The sequence below is a fragment of the Galeopterus variegatus genome, unplaced genomic scaffold, assembly GCF_000696425.1.
Source record: "Galeopterus variegatus unplaced genomic scaffold, G_variegatus-3.0.2 Scaffold3060, whole genome shotgun sequence".
In the NCBI taxonomy this organism is placed as follows: Eukaryota; Metazoa; Chordata; class Mammalia; order Dermoptera; family Cynocephalidae; genus Galeopterus; species Galeopterus variegatus.
In genome coordinates this window covers 162,706-183,161 of record NW_007729171.1, presented here as the reverse complement: position 1 = coordinate 183,161, position 20,456 = coordinate 162,706, and the positions used below count along the sequence as shown (strand labels likewise).

Here is a 20,456-nt window from a genome sequence, read left to right as displayed (position 1 = left end):
CATCATCACCACCATCACCATCATCATCACCACCATCACCATCATCATCACCACCATCACCATCATCATCACCACCATCACCATCATCATCACCACCATCACCATCATCATCACCACCATCACCATCATCATCACCACCATCACCATCATCATCACCACCATCACCATCATCATCACCACCATCACCATCATCATCACCACCATCACCATCATCATCACCACCATCACCATCATCATCACCACCATCACCATCATCATCACCACCATCACCATCATCATCACCACCATCACCATCATCATCACCACCATCACCATCATCATCACCACCATCACCATCATCATCACCACCATCACCATCATCATCACCACCATCACCATCATCATCACCACCATCACCATCATCATCACCACCATCACCATCATCATCACCACCATCACCATCATCATCACCACCATCACCATCATCATCACCACCATCACCATCATCATCACCACCATCACCATCATCATCACCATCATCACCATCACCACCGTCACCATCACCACCATCATCATCATCACAATCATCACCATTACCATTATCACCATCACCATCACCACCATCATCACCATCACCACCACCATCATCACAATCATCACCATTACCATTATCACCATCACCATCACCACCATCATCACCATCACCACCGTCACCATCACCACCATCATCATCATCACAATCATCACCATTACCATTATCACCACCATCACCATCACCATCATCATCATCATCACCATCATCACCATTACAATCACCATCATCATCACTATCACTATCACCACCATCACCATCACCATCACCATCACCACCATCACCATCACCATCACCACCATCATCACCATCATCATCATCACCACCATCATCACCACCATCACCATCATCATCACCACCATCACCATCATCATCACCATCATCACCATCACCACCGTCGCCACCATCATCATTATCAGTATCATCACCATCATGATCACCCTTACCATGGTCATCATCATCAATCCACTAAATGTCTCTAAATATAGGACATTTAGAACTTGGCTGGTCATCCAATAGTTTTAGCTTTACAAATTGAGGGCTGTAGGTTAGCCAAGAAAAAATATTACACCCCAGGGATTAATTACCTGGCCATGAATAGTGATTTCCTACCTGTGCTCACCAAAAAGTGCCCACTGTCTGTCAACAGTTGCAGGAGGTACAAGGATAGGTCTTGGCCTGCTATGTCCAACTGGAATGTCGACTGATGCAAAGGACAGCCATCAATGATGGGCACAAAGTATGTCATTCCATCTCCAGATTCAATAGTCATTCCTAGATAAGAGAGCATGCTGGCATCACAATGGAGGGGGCAGAGCCTCCCTTACAAATTGTTTGGTCTACAGGAAGAGAAGGTAGAGAGGGAAATAATTGGAGGAGAAGGCAAGGGGTCTCAGGTGCAAGCTTTCTTCTTCTGAAGGGGAGTGTGCTAAGACGGGGTAAAGAAGACGACTGTCTGAGGAAGAAACCTGCAGTTTTTGTCATTAAACCCATCATGCAGGTATTAGCAGTAGTTGCCAAAGAGGCAGAAGAGAAAAGAACTCTGTGATTTTAACTTTTTTTTTTTTTTTTTTTGAGAACAGGGAGTGATTTCTCCCTTCACACCTAAAACAACTAAAAAAGAGGATAAAGTACACGTATATTTTCAAGGTATCGGACATCAGGTAATGAAGCACAGAAAGAAAACGACAGGCCATTATCACTCATGAACATAGACACAGAACTCCAAAACCAAATTTTAGCAAATTGAATCCAACAATATCTAAAAAGGATAATACATTAGGACCAAATGGGTCTTGTCTGAGGAACGCAAGGTTGTTTTAACATTCAACAGTCAATCAATGTAAAAGAGAAAATCCATATAATCATATCAGTAGATGCAGAAAATGCATTGGACAAAATCCAACATTCATTTTTTATTTTTTTAAAAAAAACAACCTCTGAACATCCTGAGAATACTGATAAAGGACATGTATGCAAAACCTGCAGCTAACATAGCACTTCATGCTGTGAGACAGAATGATTGCCCTCTAAGATCAGGAACCAGACAAAGATTTCTGCTCCACCACTTCTATTTAATACAGCACTGGGAAGTCTAGCCAGAGCAGCCAGACAAGATAAAACAATAAAAAGCATTCAGTTTGGAAATAATGGAGTAAAACTTTATTTGTAGACAATGTGATTTCTAAGTAGTAAATCCTATGGGATCTATAAAAAAGGTACTAGCACTGATAAGTAAGCTTAGAATATTGGGATACACATCAGTGGATAAAAATCAACTATATTTCTACATACTAGCAATGAACAACCAGAAATTGAAATAAAAATACCATTAAAAATAAAATCAAGATGCATGAAACAGAGATAAATCTGACAAAAGATGTGCATATTCTGTACACTGTAAAATACAAAACGTTACCAAGAGAAATTAACAAGACCTAACAGATACATCACTCGTTGGTTGGAAGCCTAAATATTTTTAAGATGTTAGTTCTTTCCAAATTGATCTCTACATTTAATGCAATTCCAAACAAAACCCAAAAAGCCCTTTTTTTTTAGAGATTGACAAATTGACTCTAAAATTCACGCAGAAATGCAAATAGCCTATATTAGCCACAACATTTTCAAAAATAGGAGACCAAAGTGGTAGCACTAACATTACCTTATTTCAAAATTTCTTGTAATGGCATAAGAGTCAGACAAATAGACATATGGAGGAAATAGAAACCACAGAAATAGACCTACACATATACAGACAAGTGATTTTCCAAAAGTGTGCAAAGGTGATTCAGTGAAGGAAGGGTAGTCTTTTCAATAAATAGTGTGGGAATAACAGGACATCTACACACGCACAGACACATGCACACACTTCTTGACACACCTGATGCCATATACAAGAGTTTATTAAAAGTTGATCATAGAACTGAGTGTAAAACTACAAAGTATAAAACTTCTAGTAGAAAACATAGCGCACAGACACATGCACACACTTCTTGACACACCTGATGCCATATACAAGAGTTTATTAAAAATTGATCATAGAACTGAGTGTAAAACTACAAAGTATAAAACTTCTAGTAGAAAACATAGCAGAAAACCTTTGGGTTGGACATATATTTCTTAGATAGGATATGAAAAGCATGATCCACACAAAAAAGGTGATTAATTGGACTTCATGGAAATTAGAACCTTCTGCTCTTCAAAAGACACTATGAGAGAAGACATCAGCAGAGAGCAAATATCAGCAGATCATACATGGATGTGCTGAAAGGGAGTGTGCAGGACATAAAGAGAATACCCAAACACAAAGACGAACAACTCCATGAAAACAGGCTGAGCGTTTGAAGAACCTCGCTGAAGTGGACACATGGATGGCGAAGAAACCCACGAGCACGTGTTCAGCATCATTGGTCACTATGGGAACATGAATCGAAACCATATTGAGATGCCCGCTGCTGGTGTGTGTGTCACTGCATGCACGGCTGGGGAAGCAAATGCTGTAGCCGCTTTGGAAACAAGTTTGGCAAGTTTTTTCATAAAGTTAAACGTACACTATTGTGTGACTCAGACTTTTCACTCCCAGTATTTACCCAACAGAAATAAAAGCACATATCCACGTGAAGACTTGTACACGAATGTTCACAGCCAGAGGGATGGGAGGGCATGGGCTGGCAAGGCGGGACTTCCCCAGGGCCACTCACCAGAGGTCTGGCCGGAGGCATAGAGAGAAAGAACTCCTTGGTTGGCTAAATACAGGGCAGGTACACTGAAGGTCTCAAACAGGATCTAGGAAGAAACATTCACCATCGCTGGCAGCCAGGCCCGAGGTCAGAGGAGGGGGTTTCTCATTAATTCCCCAGACACACCAGGAAGCCCCGCTATGGGAGGCCCTAGGCTCCCCAGGAGAGATCTGACCCCCATCAGAAAGCCTGACACGCTGCGTCCCATTCTGTGACCCGCTCTGCCCTCCCGGGTTCTGGGCCACGTGCAGTTTGCTGGTGTGTAAAGAGGGCGTGTTCACTTCCCGGCTACCTCCGAGGACTGCAGCGAGCCTCTGATTGATCAGGGCATGACAGGGTCTCGCAAGCCCGTGTTCTCTCCCAACGTGAACCAGGCTGGTTCCCACACACTGTTGAGAAGCCTTCGCTCTCACCACCGAGTGAATCCTGCCTTTCGCTCTCAGGTCACGGGGAGACAGAAGTTCCAACATTTTGACTTGCAACGATTCACTCCTTTCAAAATGGAAACAACTACAACCAACGGTGCCTGTGTGTTAACTACAGGCCAGACCCTGTGTGCAGACGTGGCTTGTTCAGGAGTGTTTACTGGGTGCCGACTATATACCGGGGCAGAAGCAGTGAATGGTGACACACGCCTGGTCTTCCCTGCCGTGGTGACCTCCCCGTTCATGCTTACTCGTGGCAGCTGCATTCACAAACTCCCCAATCGGAACCACAAAGACGTGCAGCCACAGGTGGCAGGCGTGCAAGGGTGGCAGGTGGAAGGCCAGCCCCGGAAGCACGGACCACTGCTGGGGACAATGAGGGGGCCTGGCTGGCAGCGTCTGGCGGCACCTTTGAATCTGTGCCGCTATCGTAGCTCCTGGAATTTGGATCCTGGTGGAGGAGAAAGGGCACAAACTCTAGGTGGGAGGGCAGCTTTTGTGATGGAGCCAGAGACCCTCCCCATAGGGCCACAGAGTTGGAGTTCAGAAGGGTCTCGGGGTTCCTGCAGTCAAACTCCCATTTTACAGATGACAAAACTGAGGCCAGGGAGCCGTGAGTGGCAGGATTTGCTGAGTGCTCGACGGGTGCCAGGCTGTGCTGCACGTGCTTCACAGGCATTAATTCATTTTGACCTCACCATGACTCCAGGGACGCACCTTCATCTTCTGATGAGGAAACCAAGGCATAGCAAGAAGCAGTGATCTGCCCGAGATCACATGTGCTGGCCAAGCCAGGGCCGGAGCTCAGGGGTCTTGGCGCCAGGCCAGCCCTTCCCTGTCTCTGGGATGCTCCCAGCAGTGGCTTCTGTTCCAGAGCATCGCACCTGAGCACCTGTGAAGACGCAGACTCACTCCAGGAGGTCAGCCCTGCACTTTGTGGCCTGTTCCCTCCCTCTGGAGGAGCAGTGGACAGAGGGCCTTTGGCAGGGAAGCAGCCAACTGGGAGGGGGGGAGCCACATGGAGAGGTCAGGGCAGAGCTCACAGGAGCAAGGGAGTCCCTTTTCCTGCAGCAGGATGACATTTCCTCCTGTCTGAGTAGGGGGGTCGGCTGTCTCCTTCCACCTGCAGAGCCCTCCCCCTTTCTTGCGCTCTGCCCTGGGCTGTGTCCTGGGCCTCCGTTTGCTGGGTGGCCCATTGGGTTCTGCCCAAGGAGGCACCAGCAGGAGATCCAAGAGGTGGGGTGCTGGCGTCCCCACCCCCTCCTGAGTCCCTCTTCTGAAGGCCACAGCTCCGGGTGGGAGCCCTCCCTGTGGGAGCAGGTAACCACCCATTGCTTTTTAAGGTTTAGGGGTGGTAGCATGTCCCCTGGTTAAGCCCCAGTACCCTGCACCTTTTCTTGATGCTTTTTCTAAATCTTCGTGTATAATCTTTGTATTAAGCTCTTATCAAAATGACCCCAGGTAAGTGTACCTTTGGTTCCCTGTTGGAACCCTGACACCCCCTGATTAGGGGGTGAATTTGGGGAGAGCCAGGCAGAAGGCAGGCAGAGGGTGTGGGGAGGTGGGGAAGCTGTGTGCTGACCCCATCGTCTATGCGATGGTTAGTTTCATGTGTCAATTTGATGGGCCATGGGGTGCCCAGACACTTGGTCAAACACTGTCCGGTGGTTCTGGGTGAGACTGGCATTTAAATCAGTGGACTGAGTAGAACAGGTTGCTCTCTCTGATGTGGGTGGGCCACATCCAATCCAGTGAGACCTGAATAAGGCGAAAAGACTGCTTATGGGGCACCCCTCCTGCCCATAGAGCTAGGACGTCAGTTTTCCTGCCTTCGGACTTGTCTGAGATGTTGGCTCCTGAGGGATCCAGAGCCTGTCAACCTTCAGACCAGACCCATGCCCTCCAGGGTCTCCAGCTCACTGACCACAGAGCCTGGGACTTGGCAGCCTCCAAAGCCACGTGAACCAGTTCCTTACAGAAAATCTCTCTCTGTCTACGCACACTGACTGGGCCACTTCGCTGGAGAATCCTGACTGATAGAGTTGGGGAGCAGTGTGTCCCCTGGAGTGAGACGGCTGTGCCCTCTCTTCTCTTCCAATTCCCTGAGGTCCTCATGGGCACATGGCATTCTCAGAGCAGGTGCCTGCTGTCCCGCATGCTCGGGGAGCCCAGCTGTGGCCCACTTCTAAGTTCCAACTGTCCACGTGTGCAGGAGGGTCCGCTGGCCCACTTAGGGCTTGGTTTTCCAGGAGACGAAGCTCCCACCTGCACCGTGATGGATGGTGCTGCTGTTTCTGGGCTGCAGTGTGGGCCTTGGCCATGTGCAGGTGGTACCTCAACTCCAGGCCTGCCTTCTGGGTCACTACAGACTGCAGGAGACACCGCTGGGCTCCAGGGACTCTGGGCCAGGTGGTTGAATCTTGCTGCTGGCTTCATGAGCTCACCGATGTCCTCATTAGAAGCATAATGATGTGATGGGAACGCCAGTAGCTCACAGTGGCCCTGCAGCTCCCTCTCCACCTGCCGCCCGCTCCAGGCCTGGGGAGGACACTGCAGGCTGCACTGGGGCCCTCCTTGCTTTGCCAGTCTGGGCCCATGAGGGTCCCACCCTCCAGGTCCATCCAGGGTGATCCAACCCCCACACACCTCCAGCTGGGTCTTGGCAGGCAGGACGAGGGCGACGCCCAGAGAAGGGACCCATGAGCCTTTACACCAGAACTAGACCTCTGAGTAGGACAGGCCATAGAACTGTGGCTGAGGACAGAGTGTGGAGGCAGACCCCCAGGGTCGGGATGGTCTCCCAGGGGCTGCCGTGTGACCAGAGCCACACTGCTGAAGCTCCCTGCTGCTCTAGTGGCCTCAGCTGTGTAAAGGGGAGAAGAGGCACACTGCTCCAGGGGACAGCTGCGGGGTCTAAAGGAGATAATACACAGGAAATGCCCACCCAGTGCCTTTGCCCTCAGTGAGCCCCCATGAGGCCGTCATGCTTGTGATGAACGTCACAGGTCTTGCCCTGTGTCTTTATCTTGCTGAACAGAGAGAAGCTGAGGCCCTGAGGTTGCCCCTGGCCCCCTTTGCCCCCACCTGGCCGGTACCTGTGTTGCTTTCTCTTTGCTGGATGTTGTGTTCAAAGGTGGCTCTGTCACCATCACGGGGTGCTGTTCCGGGGCGACACGGAGCACCTGGTAGAAGGAGTGATGCCAGATCTGGGGGGAGAGAGGGCAGCGAGGGGAGCTGCATCCTGGAGCTGCAGCCCACCCTCTGCAGACGGGGTGCAACCCGGGCACACGGCCCGGCAGCGGGTTGTGTTGTGCTGTGTTGTGTATGTTATTGTGTCATGTATGTTGTGCTGTGTTGTGTAAGTTATGTATGTTGTGTTGTGTTATGCTGTGTTATGCTATGCTGTTACATTGTGTCATGTTATTGATTGTTGTGTGTGTTTGTCTGACAAAGCAGTGCTTTGAACAGCACGTGCCACCGCGCACCCCCAGTGAGGTGTCCTGAGCCGAGGCCACAGTGGGCAGAAAGAGCAGGACTGTGGACCAGATATCCCTTCCTGTATGCACCAGGCCTGGAGTTAGCAAGTGGGGGCCACATGGATGGGTGCTTGTCTAGAGGAGCTCGTGGTCAGACAGGGGGACAGACCGAGACCACGGGTGGGCATGTGACCCAGGCAGGGTGGGTGCCGCATGGGGAAAGGGCCCAGTGTGCAGCTGGCCCTGATGGCCACTCTGCCTGTGCCAGGTGTGGCTTCGACAGGTGGCCTGACCTTCATGAGCCTTTCTCCTCACTGTCACGGTGGAAGCACTTCCTGACCTCAGAGGGAACGGCAGGATTAAACCATACCACATTGGTAAAAACCCAGGGTTTTTGTTTCTGGTGGCTGCTGTGACAAAGCACCCCAAACCAGGTGGCTTTAACCACTCTCTTTGGCTTGTAGATGGCATCTTCTCCCTGTGTCCTCACATGGTCGTCCCTCTGTGCATGTCTGTGTCTTGATCGCCTCTTCTTATAAGGACACCAGTCCTATGGGATTAGGGGCCACCCTACTGACCTCATTTTAACTTAATTATCTCTTTACAAACCCTGTCTCCAAATGTGGTCTCACTCTGAGGTGCTGGGGGTTAGAGCTTCAGCATATTAATTTGGGTGGATCCGGTTCAGCCCCTCACACCTAGTGCAGTGCTTGGCACACAGTAGGTGCCTAATAAACCACAGTTAATTGTTACATACAAGGTTCCCACCTGCCCCTGGGAGGGAAGTCTCCACGAAGAATTGAAGGGGGAGGTGGGATGAGCTCCCTGGGTGTGGTGCAGGGGGGCGGGCCTCGGGGGTGCAGGATGCAGGATGCCGCCTGGGAGGCAGGCGGGGACACAGCCAGACGTGAGTGTGGGAGAAGCCACCAGCAGGCAGGATGGGGAAGCAGAGGGACGAGGTGGCAGGCAGGGCAGAGAGGAGCATCACTGCAATGATGCTGGCCCTCCGCTGAGGGCTTGGACCCAGGAGCCAGACCCAGGAGCTGGAACCAGGAGCCAGAACTGGCTGAAGACACACAGGAACCCAGACCTGGAGGGCTCAACCAGGCAGTGCGGGAGCCCCAGAGACAGTGGGGCTGAGGGGGCAGCAGCAGCCCAGCTGAGGAGGGCCCTGTACGCTGAGGGGCCATCCCTGCCACCCTCTGACAGCTGCAGCCAGAGCCAGGGCGGCACTTCACTGTGCAGATGTGAAAAGTATCTGTGAAAGGTGCTCCTACAGCCAAACTCCAAGGGAGCCCCCAAGACCTTCCCCTCTTTGAGTTCATGCATATAGACCTGTCCCACATGGAACTGGGAGTGGCTCATGTGACCAGCAGAACGTGGCAAAAGAGACAGTGTGTGACTTCTGAGGCCATGTCCCAGAGTATTGCAGCCACCACCTCGGCCTCTTAGACGGTTTGCTTTGGGGGAAGCAGACACCACACTGTGAGGACATTTGGGCAAATATCTACGGAGAGAGCCATGCGGAGAGGAACCACCTGTCGGCCACAGGAGGTGCCACCTGGGAAATGGTCCTGCCAGTCTCAGTCAAGCCTGCAGACGATACAGCCCCAACCAGCACCTGACAGCAACTGCGAGAGACCCTGAGCCAGAACCACATAGTGAAGCCACCGCCAAATTCCTGACCCACAAGATCTGCACCAGGTCACAGGCAACCACTGTCATTTTCAGCCTCTAAGTTGGGGCAGACTTGCTATGTGGCCTTAGATCATTGCATGGGTTGAATTGTGTCCCCCAAAATCTACTTGTTGAAGTCCTGGCCCCCATCTAGTTCAGAACATGACCTTATGTGGAAATAGCGTTGTTGCAAATGTAATTGGTTAAGATGAGGTCACATGGGAGTAGGGTGGGCCCCAACTCCAATGACTGGTGTCTTTACGAAAAGGGGAAATTTGGACACAGACTCGCACACAGGGAGACGGCCACGTGGGGATGAAGGCAGAGATCGGGGCGACGCATCCGCAAGCCGAGGAACGGCAACAACTTACATCCAGCCCCCGGCAGTGAGGGGCAAGACCTGGAAGTGATTCTCACCCACGGTCCCAGGAGGAACCCACCCTCCTGACTCCTGGATCGTGGACCTCCAGCCTCCAGGTCTGCGAGACAGTACATGCCTGCTGTTCAAGCTGCCCAGCCTGTGGTACTGTGTCACAACAGTCCCAGGACACTCATGCAATAACTAATACGTCTTCCAAGGCGGCGTTCAGCCTGCTCAAACACCCCTGGGGGCCCTGGACCAAGCCTCAGTTACTAGGAGAGAAGGTCAAATTCGCCATATTCATTACTTCTTACTTCTGGGCACTAAGGACTTTTCATCCATTGTCCCCTTTAGCCCTCACGGTGGTGCATGTGGTAAGAACAAGAGTACCCTGTCGTCTCACAGACAAGGAAACCAAAGCCCAGAGAGGCCGCCTGACCTGTCCCAAATGACATCAGTAGTAAGCAGGGAAGAAAGGATCAACACTTGGGTCTCCTGACTCCCAGAACCTAGTGGCTGGTACAGTGATGTGATGTGCAGAGGGACGGGGAGCTGACAGATGCCGAGAGAGCCCTTCATGCCTGGCAGTAGGTCCCTCCCGAGGTGACCAGGCAGCAGGAGCACCACTGACCTCGGTAGGGAGGTCCTGTGACTAGGTCCCCCCCAACAGATGCTGCAGCTGTGACCAGGTCCCCTCCCAACAGAAGCCGCATCTGTGACCAGGCCCCTCCCAACAGAAGCCACAGCTGTGACCAGGTCCCTCCCAATAGAAGCCGCATCTGTGACCAGGCCCCTCCCAACAGAAGCCACAGCTGTGACCAGGCCCCTCCCAACAGAAGCCGCATCTGTGACCAGGTCTCTCCCAACAGAAGCCGCATCTGTGACCAGGCCCCTCCCAACAGATGCTGCAGCTGTGACCAGGTCCCCCCCCAGCAGATGCTATAGCTGTGACCAGGTCCCCCTGAACAGATGCTGCAGCTGTGACCAGGTCCCACCCAACAGAAGCCGCAGCTGTGACCAGGTCCCTCCCCAGTGGTTGTGACCAGGTCCCTCTCTGGTGGTAGACACAGCTGTGACCAGGCCCCTCCCCAATGGCTGTGACCAGGGCCCCCCCTAGGCAGGAGCCACAGCCATGACCAGGCCTCTCGCGGGCGAGAGCCGCGGCTTACCTTCTCCATGCTGTCCCAGCTGGTGATGGCTGCCCGAGAGACAGGGTGTTGCAGGATGAGCTTCCCTCGTCTGCTCTGAGCCTCGTCTCCAATGAACCAGTCCTCCTCCTCCATTCCCACCAGCACGTTCTGAAAAGCACAGGCCAGCACAGGGCGGCCCCAGGAGTGGCTCGGGGCTGGACTCCCCTGCACTGGGCCTTCATGCACTGTGCAAAATGATCAGCCTCTGCGAGGCCATGGCGGGCTGTTGGGGGTGGCCCAAGACACTGTGCTGGAATCTGTCCCCTACCCTCCTTGGACCCCGTGCGCTCTTTCGAAATGGCCCACAAGGTGAGATGCTCCTGAGCCATCACTGCTAAGACACTCATCTTGCGACTTTGTGGGTGAGAAACCGAGGCAAGGAGGAGGGACCACTGAGGAAGGACAGGAGTGGGGAGGGTTGACCAGGACAGGTCTGCAGTGTCATCCAATTCCTGTTGTCTAGGAAGATGAGCCCAGCTACCTTCATGGCAGATTAAATGATTCCTTTCAATCAGAGGGATTTACCAGTTGTCCCGTGTGTTAATCAGGGTCCACTGAGAAGCAGACACCAAGATGGGATTAATGGTGTGAGGATTTTATTAGGGAATATGCCTGGCAGAGGGAACATGGGGAGAGAGGCAGACAGGCGAGAAGAGATATTGGGCTGTTGCCCACGTCTGAGTCCGGGTGCAGGAGAGAGGGAAACAGGCTGGGTGGGTGTCCTAGACCGCTGTGCAGTGTAGGGAAGACTTGGCAAGGCTGTGGGGAGTTCTTTAGCTGGCCTTGCTTGCCAAGGGCATACCAGGTCTCCCGGGAATGGGTCTGCCTTGGTGTCCCTGCCACACTCGGTCGTTGGCTGGGAGCAGCCTGTAGGAAACATGGCCTGGGGTCATAGTGCCATATGCAAAGAGGCAGTATGCCACAGTGCAGGGGTAAGTGGTGCAGTGGTGCCACGCTGCAGCAGTGTAGTGGTGCCGTGGTGCGACGGTGCTGAGGTGTAATGATGCAATGGTGCTGTGGTGTAAAGATGTGATGTCATCATAGTACACTGATGTAGTGGTGCCGTGATGCGGTGACATAATGGTGCGGTGGGGCAGTGACGCCGTGGTGCAGTGATGTAGTGGTGACGCGATGTGGTGACACAATGGTGATGTGGTGCAGTGACGCTGTGGTGCGGTGATGTAGTGGTGACGTGGTGTGGTGACGCGATGGTGATGTGGTGCAGTGACGCTGTGGTGCGGTGATGTAGTGGTGACACGATGTGGTGACATAATGGTGCCGTGGTGTGGTGATGTAGTGGTGACGCGATGTGGTGACATAATGGTGATGTGGTGCGGTGATGTAGTGGTGTGGTGATGTAGTGGTGATGTGGTGTGGTGACACGATGGTGCCGTGGTGCGGTGACGCTGTGGTGCGGTGATGTAGTGGTGACGTGGTGTGGTGACGCGATGGTGCCGTGGTGCGGTGATGTAGTGGTGACGCGATGTGGTGACACAATGGTGATGTGGTGCGGTGATGTAGTGGTGTGGTGATGTAGTGGTGACACAATGTGGTGACGCGATGGTGCCGTGGTGCGGTGATGTAGTGGTGCGGTGATGTAGTGGTGACGTGGTGTGGTGACGCGATGGTGCCGTGGTGCAGTGATGTAGTGGTGCCATGTGTCCGTGGTGCGATGATGAAATGCTGCCACGGTCCCCTGGTGTATGGGTGCGATAGAGCAGTGGGTTTCAGAGCAAGGCCCATTCTCAAGGCTGCCGCAGCTTGCTTGCACCGAGCTTTTATATCTTAGGAGTTTGTCTTTTCAGCAGGAGAGGGTGGATCTGGGTTGGAGCCACTAGCTGGGAGACCTCAGGCTCATTGCTGGCCTTCCCTGATTCTCCATCTCCTCCTCCGACAAAAGGGAAGCACGACAGCACCGCTGAGGGATCAAGTCAGACGAGACCACTGATGGGAATGCATCACATTAATTGAAGGACATGGCGACGCGAGGATTGTCCATGCTGCCACCGCCTCTGCCATTTTTCAGCTGACTCAAATCCCAGTGCATGCAGGTGTGGACGAGGACGGTTGTGAGGGTGCAGAAGGGGCCACGTGACCCTGGCTTGAAGTCGCTGTTTGAAATAACGAGATTGACAGGGCTCGGCGTGGTGTCCTGCTGCGCGACACCTGCAGGTCGGACTGGCTGCTCTGCTGGGAATGGACAGTGACTGGGCAGAGCCCTGCTCCTGCCTCTCTGTTCCCACCAGTCCACCCACGAGGGCTCTCACTGCCGTCCTGGCTGCTGGATGCAAGTGCTAGATGGAGCATGGGTGGGGGAGCCCAAGGGAGCCCAGTGTCCCCAGGCCTGTGACACCCCGACTTGGCGAGAGCAGAAGGGCCCTGCATGTGTGGAAGGGCCTTGTAGCTTGGATCTGGAGAGAGGTGTGCGTGTGTGCAGGGCACCCCCAGTGTGAGACAGAAACTGACTGGACCTGTGAATGTGAACTTCCCTGGAAAAAGGGTCTTTGCAGATTGAGTTAAAGATCTCGAGATGACACCATTCTGGATTTAAGATGGGCCCTAAACCTAACGGCAGTGTCCTCCTAAGAGAAAGGCAGAGGGAGATTTGCGACAGAGAGGGAAAAGAGAAGACGGCCATGAGACGGCAGAGGCAGAGACTGGAGTGATGCGCCCACCAGCCAAGCAGCACCAACACCACCAGAGCTGGAAGGGGCAGGAAGGACCCTCCCTGGGAGCCTCCAGAGGGAGCATGGCCCTGCCACGCCTTGATTCCAGATTGTTGGCCTCCTGAACTCTGAGAGAATCAATGCGTGTTGTTTTAAGTCCCCGATTGCAGTACTTTCTCACGGCAGCCATGGGACACTAACTCCAGCACAGTGACAACACAGGGCAGTGAAGCCCCTGCTGCCCCTGCCCCAAGGCAACTTCAGTCCCCCTCTCCACAGTACTGGATACGACCCTGAGCAGTGGTGGGGGTGGTGGGGAGTCAACGCGTCCTGCCCTCTCTGGGTTGGTAGGAATCAGGGAAAGAGAATGTGCTTTCAGGAAGATGGTAACAGGACGACAAAGCGCCTCAGCATTGAGCCGCTGGAGCACAGAGAGGGCTGAGGGTGCCACCTCGGGCCCTGGGCTGTGCTCCTGCTTCTGGGAGACACGGTCAGGGGGGAGGGGGGAATGACAGAGAACAATCGCCTCCCTTCTGATGGCGCTGGCCTGTCCCCATGCTGTGAGGCTGGGGGCTTGGAGGGGATCAACACAGCCCTGAGCAAAGACCCTCGTCTCCCACTCAGCTGGGCTCTGCAAGGAGATCAAGCCGGGCTCTCTGGGTCTTTCCTTATCTCCGGCATTCCCGCTGCTCCTGGGCTCTGGAGCCTGCCTGGGACTGCAGCAGCCACCACTAAGGCAGCAAGGCTTTATTTCTGAAGTTCTGGGTGGCTCTTCTGGGAAGCTCGATTTCAACAGAAACTGTGAGCACAGCAAACTGGCTCTCCACGTGGGCTGGGGCCCATCCCCGTGCCTGCCACCCCAGCGCTCAGCCGTCCTCCAGGTTTGGAGAGCACCCACAGGGTGGGCCCATCTGGCTCTAGGTGACCAGGGGCAAGGGGAGACAAAGAGGAGCCCCAGCGTGGGGGAGTGGCCGTCTTCCAAGGGCAGAGCCCTGGCATGTGCAGGTGTCCCAACAGGACGACACCAACAGCACGGATCTCCTAAAGGGAGCTGGCCTTTTATCAGTGCTTGGAGCACGTCACTGACTGAATAGTGTCCCCAGAGTCATTTGTGGAAGCCCTAGCCCCCAGTACCTCTAAATGTATTTGGAGGTAAGGTCTTTAAAGAGGTAATTAAGTTAAAGTGATGTCATTAGGGTGGGCCCTAATCTAATAGGACTGGTGTCCTTATGAGTAGAGATCAGGACACAGGCACACACGGAGATGACCATGTGAGGACACAGGGAGAAGACGCCGTCTACAAGCCAAGGACAGAGTCCTCAGGAGACACCAACGCTGCTGACACCCTGACCTCTGACTTCCAGCCTCCAGAATGTGAGAGAATAAACGTCTGCTTAAGCCGCCCGCTCTGCGGTACTTTGTTGTGGCGGCCCTGGCCGACTCACACCAGGCGAGAGAATAAGAGATCTGTAGGGTCCGTAGGCCACGTCCTGTTCAGTGGGACTTTTCAAAGACAAGGAGCTGGTTCAGGGCTCTGTGAATCCTAGCCTTGCACAGCAGGGGTCGGCAAACTGCAGCCTGGGGGCCAAATCTAGCCTGTCACCTGATTTTGTATGGCTCATGAGCTAAGAATAGTTTTTACATTTTTTAATTGGTTGGGAAAATAATCAAATGAATCATAGTTTGTTACACCTAAAAGTTAAATGAATTCAAACTTGAATGTTTCAGAAATAAAGTTTTACTGGAACACAGCCATGCTGATTTGTTTACACACCGCGATGGCCAATGTCATGGGTGAGCCTGGCCGGGCCATGGTGCCCGGTTACTTGGTCAAACACCTGTCTAGATGTGGCCATGAAGGCTTTTACTTTCAGCTGTGATTAACATTTACACGGGCAGACTCTGAGTGCTGCAGACACTCCGTCATGGGGGCGCCTCGTCCAACCAGTCAAAGATAGTAAGAGCCAAGACCGAGGCCCCCAGGAGGAGGCGGGTCAGCCCCCGCAGCCTTCGGACTCGAGCTGCAGCCTCAGCTCCCCACTGGGCCTCCAGCCTGCCGGCCTGCTCTGCAGATTTGGGGCTTGCAGCCCCCACAATCGCACGAGCCAGTCCTTAAAAATAAATCTCTGTCTGTGGACACATCCTCTGGTTCTCTTCTCTGGAGAAGCCAGATGAATACTCGCCGTGTCTCTAGCTGCTTTCCTGCTGCAGCAGCAGTGTTGAGTGATTGCGACGGAGACCGTGTGGCCCGCAGAACTGAAGATGAGCACACACTGCTCTTTTACAGAGTTTGCAGACCCCTGACCTCGAGGAGAAGGCACTGGGGTGACATCAGAAACCCACATTTGAGCACCAGCTTCATGAGCTGTCCCTGCTGTCAGGGTCCTGCCTTCTCTGTAGCTCAGCTTCCTTCCTCACCTACACAGTGGCCTCAGGTGGGGCCTTGAAGCCGTGGGTCCCAATGGCTGACACCCCCACAGCATGGACTCGATACAGCAGGATGCTCCGGAAAGCCCGTTCCACTGTTCCGCGGCAGCTACTGCTCACTGCCCACCCCAGAGGACACCTGGGTTCTTACAGCGGCACAGGTGGCCCGTGCCCTAGATGACTTGGAGTGCTTCGTCTCCATCTCTGAGCATGCCCCAGTCCCTGCCTTAGTCTCTGCTCCTAATGGAAGCACGGACGTCCTTTTGGAGAACAGCTCTGGGCCAGCTGCACCCTGTGCAGGTCCTGCCTCCAGCCCAGCTGGGTGGACTCGAGGTGAGGAGAGAGCCTGGTCCTAGGTGCAAATGCTCCCTCAATACCCTCTGTGTCAGGTCATGCTCCAGGGAAGGACAAGCCCTGCAGGAGGGACCGAGCGCTGAGATGGAATTCCTCACTGTCACGGCGGGTTGAGTGATGGCCCCCAAAAGCTGAGTCCACCTGGAATCTCAGAGTGTGGCCTTGTCTGGAACAAGGGTCTTTGCAGATAGATCAAGTTAAGAATCTCAAGACGAGGTCATCTTGGATTACCGGGTGGGCCCTAAATCTAATGACATAATGACGTGTCCTTATAAGACAGAGGCAGAGGGAGATTTGAGACAGGGAAGGGAAAAGCGAGGAGGCCACGTGAGAGAGACAGAAATCAGAGTGATGTGGCCACAGGCCAAGGAAGGACTGGAGCCCCCAGGAACTGGAAGGGGCAGAAAGGACCCTCCCCAGAGCCTTCAGAGGGAGTGTGGCCCTGCCAGCACCTTGATCCTGGACTCCTGGCCTCCAGACCTGGGAAAGAACATATTTCTGCTGTTATGAACCACTCGTTTTGTGATCCTTGTCACAGCAGCCACAGGAAACTAATACATTCGTCATTGTCATCATCATCTCCGGAAGCTTCACTGTTGCTAAACACTCCCTGTGGCCAAGAATCATGCTGAGCACACATTCACCATCTCATTTAACCTCCCAGCCATCTAGGAGATATGTACTTTCATTAATCTCACTATGCAAAAGAGACCCCTGAGCTGTAAAGGGGAAATTCCCCCAAAGTCATGTGCGTGCTAGGCGGCAGGGCTGGTATCTGAACCTCTGTCTCCCTGGCCTGTAGCCCCAGCCCCTAACCATGGAGCTATACAATTTCCAGGAAACAGCTGACCAACTAGCTCGGGGACAAGCGCCTGCAGTTTGCTAGGGCTGTCCCAGCTATAATCCTGCCACTGGACAGTGAGGAACAAAGCCTACTTTGGGCTGGCTCCCAGAGACTCCTGTGCAGTTGACCCACTTGGAGAGGGAAACAGGGATTTTCACCTTCTTTCACAGGCGTGGAAGCCACAGAAACAGAGGACAACTTGACCTGGATAATGAGACACATTGCCAATAATTTGCTCCAAGCGCTGCAAAGCTCAGAAGTGATGACCACGTGATCCTGTGGCATTTGGGATCCTCTGTGTCACTACGCTGCTCCCCACCACAGGTGATTGAACTTTGTGAAGAGGAACTGCATGATCCAGGGCATGGGCTTTGAACTCGGCCCACCCCCCCGCAGATCCAGCCTCTACCACCTCCTCCCTGTGTGGGCACAGGTCACCTCTGGGAGCTGCTGGTTGCCCTTCAGGGAGAAGGGGCAGCACAGAACCTCCGTGGTGGTGTATCATGTCACCTCATCAAATGATGGTTATTATGTGTATGGGAGCAAAGGGCCTCCTGGCTGCTGGAAGCACTCGTGGGACATCAGGAGCCTCAGGAAGTGGCGGGGGAGCCTCCTGCAAAGGTCTCAGTGGTAGACCTGGATCAAGCCCATGCCCACTGTCCCCCAGGGTGACACACAGAGGAGGAGCCAGACACGTAGCCTGCAGATGTGTGTTGTGTAGTCTGCACAGGGCTTGTGGAAGCGTGAGTTAATACTTAACATATTGACACAAAAATATGAATTTCTTAAACATAGAATTACCATACAATCCAGCCATTCCACTTCTGGGTGTACACCCAAAAGAATTAAAGCAGAGTCTCAAAGAGAGATTTGCACACCCAGGTTTGTAGCAGCATTATTCACGACAACCAAGAGGTAGGAACAACCCAAGTGTCCACAGACATGTGAACGTGTGAACAAAATGAGGCCTTGCCACATGGCGGAGTGTCATTCAGCCTTAAAGAGGACTGAAGTACTGGCACACGCTATGACAGGGATGAACCTTGAGGACGTGATGCTCAGTGAGATAAACCAGTCACAAAAGGACGAGCGTTGTACGATCCCACTTATCCTGGGTCCCTAGAGCAGTCAAACGCAGAGAAAAATTACGTAGAATGGTGGGTGCCAGGGGCCAGGGAAGGAGACGGGGGGCTAGTGCTTAATGGGGACAGAGTCTCAGTTTGGGAAGACGAGGACGTTCTGGGATGGATGGTGGTGACGGCTGCCCAGCGCTGTGAATGTGCTGAATGCCACTGAGCTGAGTGCTTAAAAATCGCTGAATGGCAAATTTACGTTATGTGTATATTTTACCACAAAAAGAAAATCTGAATTTTGAAATCTCTTGAAAAACAAGAAGCTCTGGCAACATCGGGTCCACTTTCAGAGTGGAGCCTGCCTCTTGGGCAGGGCACGTGTCCCAGCCCCCACCCCCCTTACCTTCCTGCCATAGAGGCTGAGTGTCAGGTGACACTGAGTAGCGGTGGACGCCTGTTCATCCGGACAGTGGAGAACCACTTGCCGGCAGCCTCCCCACTCGTGAAAGTGGGACGAGCAGAGGTGAGCACACGGCAGCAATGTTACTTTCACGCAGCCCCCTTTACCACGTGACCGAGACTGGCCTGCCTGTGCCTGAGATGTGCCTAGAAATAAATGCAAGTCCTTGCCCACCCCACCCCCAAGACCTGCTGAAGCGAGAACTCTGGGTGGGCCCGGCTGTCTGAGTGTCACCAGGCCAAGCGCCCCTGTGATTCTGACACATGATCACATCGGCCAACCTCGCCCCGAGGACTCGCCTTGGCCACACCTGTGAGAGAGGGCATGGGCTGCTCAGGTCGGCGACCACCTCCAGGCTGGGCAGCAACCACGGGGACACTCCCACATCACTCACATCATGCCGAAGCTTCCCGAGAACAGTTGGGAACACGCCTCGGGGGGCTTCCATTCCTGCAAACCCCACCTTGCTGAAGCCTGAGCCGTAGTCACAGATGAGAGGCACACCGTCCATCATGCTGTGTGGGACCCGGGAGAGGCTGTGGGGAGAGACCACACGGTTAGCTGTGCCACCTGCATGGCACTCGTCCTTGGGCAGTCACCATGCCAGGCTCCAAGCTCCTGAAGTTCGCAGGCGCAGGGCAGGGTGGGTGGCTCCTCTCCAGAGCGCAGGGCCAGGCCCGGGGTGGCCGCCACTTCCTGGGTGCTGTGGGCAGTGGCCAGAATGGAGCACGTGGCTGCTCTGGAGAAGGGAGGCCATGGGCGGGCTCCTGGGCCAAGGCTGTGGCCTCTGCGTATCTTGTACAAGCTCTGGGACTTGCTTCATGAGGCTTGTCTGAAGTAGCCCCTTCCCATGCTCTGAGTGAGGGGCTTTGGGCAGGTGCCAGCAGGAGACCCCAGGGGGAGCTGGTGGCCCTGCGGTTTGTACATGGGTGGTCACGCTGGCCCCCCTCATGCCCAGCTCTGATGCCGCCTCTTCTGGGGGCTTCTCTGGCCCCCTGCCCCGGTCAAAACTACTCTCTCCCTCTGGCCTGCTTCTAGAGGACTTTTTCCGTATTTGTACAAGTTTGGAAAACATGAGGAAATATGAGGAAGAAAATCATAACCACCCATAGTCCCACTGCCCACAGTTGCTCCTGTGACATTTTGGTGTTTCTATTTTCAACCTATTTTACGTATAGATTTTTTAAAAATCAATTACCCTTAAAAATGAATGAATCCATTTTCTCTCTTGAATATTGCATTTTAATTAAATTAAAAGAAAATCACATTTGAAATGGAGAAATCTTTACCATGACAAATGTTTTCCTCATTTTAAATGTGATTTTCTTTTTGGGGGACAGAGAAAAACTACATGTTCACTGCAGAAAATGGAGAAAATGGTGAGGAAATACAAAACCCTCCCAAACCCTACTATTCACAGATAGCTTTCGTCAGTATTTGAGGTCCACCCTCTTGTCACATACGACATGGGGTCATTATTTAGTGCCTCTGTGAACAGCTGTGCACAGCACAATTTTAGGGGGAGCCAAAGTGCAGCCTCTTGGTATGTTCACGGTGCACACAGATCGGTCTCGCGTATGATGCACTGCATATGGATCCGTGTCACACTTCTTTTTTTTTTTTTTTTTGTCTTTTTGTCTTTTTCCGTGTCCAGCAACGGATCGCAACCCTCAGTGTTGCCCCCGTACCGGAC

At 53.1% G+C, this 20,456-nt stretch overlaps 1 protein-coding gene across 1 annotated transcript in view; it reads right to left on the bottom strand.

The window, feature by feature from the left end:
• LOC103599696 (actin-82-like) overlaps positions 1-20,456 on the bottom strand; it is a 76,390-nt gene that overhangs the window by 8,324 nt on the left and 47,610 nt on the right. The window contains exons 2-7 of the mRNA XM_008583841.1: positions 19,368-19,502; positions 19,158-19,299; positions 10,919-11,047; positions 7,331-7,441; positions 3,772-3,856; positions 1,184-1,345 (exon numbers count right to left, since the gene is read on the bottom strand). Of these exons, the coding sequence (XP_008582063.1) occupies positions 1,184-1,345; positions 3,772-3,856; positions 7,331-7,441; positions 10,919-11,047; positions 19,158-19,299; positions 19,368-19,502 (764 nt within the window). The remainder of the gene's footprint in view (positions 1-1,183; positions 1,346-3,771; positions 3,857-7,330; positions 7,442-10,918; positions 11,048-19,157; positions 19,300-19,367; positions 19,503-20,456) is intronic.